The sequence below is a fragment of the Epinephelus moara genome, unplaced genomic scaffold (genome assembly GCF_006386435.1).
Source record: "Epinephelus moara isolate mb unplaced genomic scaffold, YSFRI_EMoa_1.0 scaffold839, whole genome shotgun sequence".
NCBI classification, from domain to species: domain Eukaryota; kingdom Metazoa; phylum Chordata; class Actinopteri; order Perciformes; family Serranidae; genus Epinephelus; species Epinephelus moara.
The window spans coordinates 748-5,693 of record NW_026082805.1 but is presented as its reverse complement, the minus strand read 5'-3'; the positions used below and the strand labels follow the sequence as shown (position 1 = coordinate 5,693).

General features: G+C 43.2%; 1 protein-coding gene across 1 annotated transcript; it reads left to right on the top strand.

Annotated features, from left to right (window-relative positions):
* Window positions 1-709: 709 nt before the first annotated feature.
* On the top strand, window positions 710-4,653 carry LOC126387562 (cerebellar degeneration-related protein 2-like; the record flags this gene model as incomplete). The annotated part of the gene is made up of 1 exon (XM_050040083.1): window positions 710-4,653. A coding segment is annotated over one exon (931 nt), but the record flags the coding sequence as incomplete, so codon positions are not given.
* Between the last annotated feature and the right edge of the window lie 293 nt (window positions 4,654-4,946).

The following is a 4,946-nucleotide window of genomic DNA, read 5'->3' as shown; positions in this document are numbered from 1 at the left end:
TTTTTATAGTAAAAGAATATTTATTAACATGTGCACATCAGAATGCAAAATGTGGAAAGTTTTCGGTGATGAGACCCCATAGAGATGGTATTATATCAGGAGGGTGATGAATCCATTGTTGAATAGGTAACCCCCCTGAGGTCTAGATGCTGGTAGTGGTGGTAGAGGTGGTGAAGATGAGATGAGAAGAAGATGGAGAAGTGCTGATGATCTGGATGAGATGAGGAATGAGCCTTTGTTGAGCTTGTCCTGGATTCTGGATAAAAAGTCATCGTATAGTATGTCATCCAAAATATCATAAAAAAGTCATAGTATAGTATGTCATCCAAAATATCACAAAAAAGTTATAGTATAGTATGACATCCAAAATATCATAAAAAAGCTATAGTATAGTATGACATCCAAAATATCATAAAAAAGTTATAGTATAGTATGACATCCAAAATATCATAAAAAAGTCATAGTATAGTATGACATCTAAAATATCATAAAAAAGTCATTTCATAAAAATTAATAGTGTGGTACACTAAACAGAAAATTATTAAAAAGTCATAGGATAATCTATAATCTTAATATGATCTCATGATTTATGATCGATCTCATGATCCCTTTGGTTGGTTCACTGATTGTATGATTGTGTAGTTATAAAGTATTTATGAAACTGTGCTTTAAATCTCACTCTGATGATGTAATACTTGTCTTTCATCAGGTATGAAGATGGTTTCCTTTTGGCCAACCCGGGCAGTGTGGACCTGGCTGAACGACGTCCAGTAGATGAGGAGAATGAGCGCCTGAGAGACATCGTGTCTTCCCTGCGCACAGCTGTGGCCACAGAGCGCTCTCAGAGGGAGGGCGCTGAGCGGGAGTGTGCTGCTGTGCTGCAGGAGTTTGATCGTCTGGAACAGCGTCTTTTAGGAGCCGAGGGCTGCCAGCTGCGGGTCCAGGAGCTGGAGGCTGAGCTCCAGGAGATGCAGCAGCTCAGGAAGTCCAGGGTGTGTCTGATCGGGGGTATGGAGGACGGCTTGGAGACGCTGCTTAGCAACGGCCCTGAGACAGACACCCCAGAGGAGAGCGTGGCGCTGGAGGAGGGAGGTGACGGAGGTGAGGCAGGAGGACCAGGGCAGCAGGGAGGCCCAGTGAGGAAGAGCTGCAGCGACACAGCTCTGAACGCCATCTCAGCCCGTGACGCCTCAGGTAGGCGCCAAGGCAGCTACGCCCTCCATGCTAACGGCGTGCGCAAACGTGGCATGTCCATCCTGCGGGAGGTGGACGAGCAGTACCACGCCCTGCTGGAGAAGTATGAGGAGCTGCTGGGGAAGTGCCGGCGTCACGAGGAGAGCCTGTGCCATGCTGAGGTGCAGACCTCGCGACCTGTCTCCAGGGACCCCTCCATGAAGGAGTACAGCATGGTCTCCGCGGGACCTTCGACATCAGGGGCCGTCGCCACCCCTCCCACACCCCCTCAAACTCCCTCCACCCCAGAGGCACTGGAGGGGATCAGCAGGCAGGTAGAGCAGGTGGACAAACGGCTCAGCCAGAACACGCCAGAGTACAAAGCCCTGTTCAAAGAGATCTTCTCCCGCTTACAGAAGACCAAGAGTGACATGAACTCCACCAAGAGCAGGAAGGGTCACAAATGAGCTGGAGCTGCTGAAAACAGTGACTGCACAAGATTTAATTTACCTCACTGTTGTGAAGGCTTCTCGTCCTACATTTCACCACTCCTGACTTGGAGTGGATGCCTGTAGTCATGGCGTTGGCTGATTAATGATGCATATTGTTAGCGGTGGAGGCTGATTCATCTGAAACTGCCAAATGTTATATCTCCCTACATGGATGGAAGATCGTTGATGTGGATGAAATGCCTTTTTCTGAGTGACCATACCTGACAGATAATCAGAACAGAGGGTTTGTTTCTGTCTTAGGACAGTGTAGTGTGTGATGTAGTATTTGTAATTGAGATGTGCTGATGCAGAAATGATTTAACTATTATTTTTTATTCATAGAAAGCAACAATTAAGCCAAATAATACTTAAAGAGAAAAAAAAAACAGCCATTGGCTTTGAAACTACTTACAGCATTTGAAGCATGCATCTGTCTAATAAACACTAAGTGCTAAATAAGTCTTAAAAAGCAGGTTTAAACTAAAATCACACGAGCTTTTAAACCAGCTTGAAGTTGCTTGAAGATGCAGCAGAGTGATATTTAACTGTGTTCTGAATTTGTTGGAAGGCCAAATCCTTCAGGACAGCTGCCAAAGTGTACTGTGTTACGTGTTTGATGACAGTTTCTTTACTTAAATGGTTTATTATATCATGTGACGGAGATGATGCCTGAACAGGTGGAGATGCCTCTGTGGTGCTTTTACAGCATGCATTACAAGCTGCAGGGGAATGATCGCTGTGTCGGGGATGCGTTTGATCATTTCAGACATTACAACATCATCAGTTCTACGTGTTACCATTTCATTGTCAACGATGTTCTTGTTGAAGGCCATTTAAAATGTTTTCTGTTGATTAAAATAAGAAGTGTATCGACCATGCTCCTTTACTGTTAAAGAGAAACTGTGGTATTTTTTCACCTGGACCCAACTTTCCCGTGTTCTTGAGTCTAAGTGATGAATGGAAACAATTCTTAAAATCGGTCCAGTATTAAGAGCGATGCAGCTGCAACGGTGAATGAGGCTGCAATGTAATTCCTATGGACAATTGTGCATCGTCAGTATACATCGATTTTAAGTGCTTGTTTTTGCCGCTGACAGGCTCGGATTGTTGTGACAAGAGTTTGACAGCATTATGGCAAAGACCCTGCAGAGAAACTAAATGTTTTTCCTTATCTTTCACTTGTTCCGGTCTGTTTTGTGTGTTAGTGTCACTCAAGGAGAAGTCTTGTTCTGAAATCTCGCAAGATGTGACAGAGAGCCTAGCTTCGTTTTATCTGAAATATTTATCATCATGGCAGAATATTAAGCAAATTTAGACATTGTGGGAAAAGCCTGCGAGATTTCAGAGGAAGACTTCTTGAGCGAAACTTGGTTACACGAACAAACAGGTAAGGAAGATGTTTCAATTTAGCCATGACATTGAAAACCTTTTCGATAACACTAAGCTACCCTTTCTGTACTCCAACACAACAGTCTTCCTGCCACTTCTCTTTCCAGCTCTCACTAACCTTTCCACTGTTGTTTTCCCTGCGACAAGTCACCTCTTGCGAGATTTCAGAACACTTCTTGAGCGAGACTTGGTCACACTAACAAACGCACAACCTGAAGGTGAAGAAAAACATAATTTCAGACACTTCCAATATCAATCTGAGCCTGTCAGTGGCAAAAACAAGCACTTTCAGTGGACATAAATGGACGTTGCACAATTGCCCCATAGGGACTACATTGTAGCCTGTTTTGCTGCTGCAGTCAAAAATTGCTGGGGTGAAAAATACCAAAGTTTCCCTGTAAGTGCTCAGGGAGGCAACAAGTCACATCCTACAACAGCTAGTTTCCATTAAATAAAACAGGATACACGCAGGCCCAGTCTGAACACTTTAATGTCAATACAGGAGATCAGTAAACTGTAGGTAATACAAGTAGCACATATCGAATCAAACCCAACCAACAGAGAAAAAACCTCAGTCCATGACATGAGAGCTTTAAGTAGCTGCGGAAACAGACTTCATTCCCATGCTTCTGGAGTGTATTCGAAAAAAACAAAGCTTTTATATGGCAGGATGTGTTACCCATCGAAGTCTGGTTGGGGACTGATGTCTCTATACTGGTTCAGAAGTCAATTACAGACGTTTCACCTCACTGATGTTGAGCACAGAGTGCCGTCGAGTCAGCAGGAGCAGCATGTGGTTGTAAGAGACTGGAGGCACAGTCAGCATTGATATTTTAAACTTGAATAATACAAGGTGAGCAGTTTAACAGTCCGTGGACACGCTGGAAATATGGCCTCAGGGACTAGAGAGGATACTGGGTGACAGGAAGCCATCATCACAACCTGGACTCATATTTACAGTTGTTGTATATTGTCTAAAAGTTAATTGAACTGATCTTTAGAAAACTACAGTGATGAAAAATATGCTTGTAAATAGAGTTAATATGATGGACATCAACATGTAATGGCTTTTACAGATCATCAAACCTGAAATAAAAGGTGTTAAAAGTCCTTAGTCCTGATTCCCTGTCCGTGTATTACAAGTATTGTTAAAAACAGGCTCACATGATGGTCTGGCAAATACAATCTGAAGGCAAATGGCTCAATTAGGTTGTCTATTTTTTTCCTAAGGGTTCTCGTTAAGGCCACATGGCTGCTAAAACACTGCCAGAATACCCTGATCAGGAGAGGAACAGCCGCACCTACAGCCAGGGGTCACAAGGGGTTAGAGGTAATGTTGTTTCCCCTGTTCTCTCAGTAGACTTTGCAGGGAGCTAAATCATCTGGAAAAAAGACGTGGCCTAAATTCCAAATAATTTGCCAAGACCCTGGTACAAATAATCTGCTCAAAGGCTTTAGGAGGGCTGCGTCCAAGAGTTGTGTCCAGCAATGATTGCTCAGTGACCGTACAGCAGCCACATACATACAGCACTACTGCTTCCTGCACAATGCTTTCCAAGGCAGATCACGGTAATAGTACAAAACAATCTGGAAAAATAAAGAGGGATGAAAACGGGGAGGACAAGAAAGCGCTATCACATATTTGATCACTTCCAAGAGCAGTTAACAGACTTTTCTTTTTAACTTATTTTTTCTTTTATAAACGAACCGCAAAATCTGGATTGTGCACATTGTTTGCTTTCTCCATTTTTAAGATTTAATACTTAACAGAAAGGGGCGGGCGAAAACAAGGTGAAAGTGTTACGACAGGAGGAATGATGAAGTGATTGGAATTTAGAAAAGGAAACTGTAAGAACAAGTTGTCAATGGACGGAGAGAGCAAAAGCTTCAATC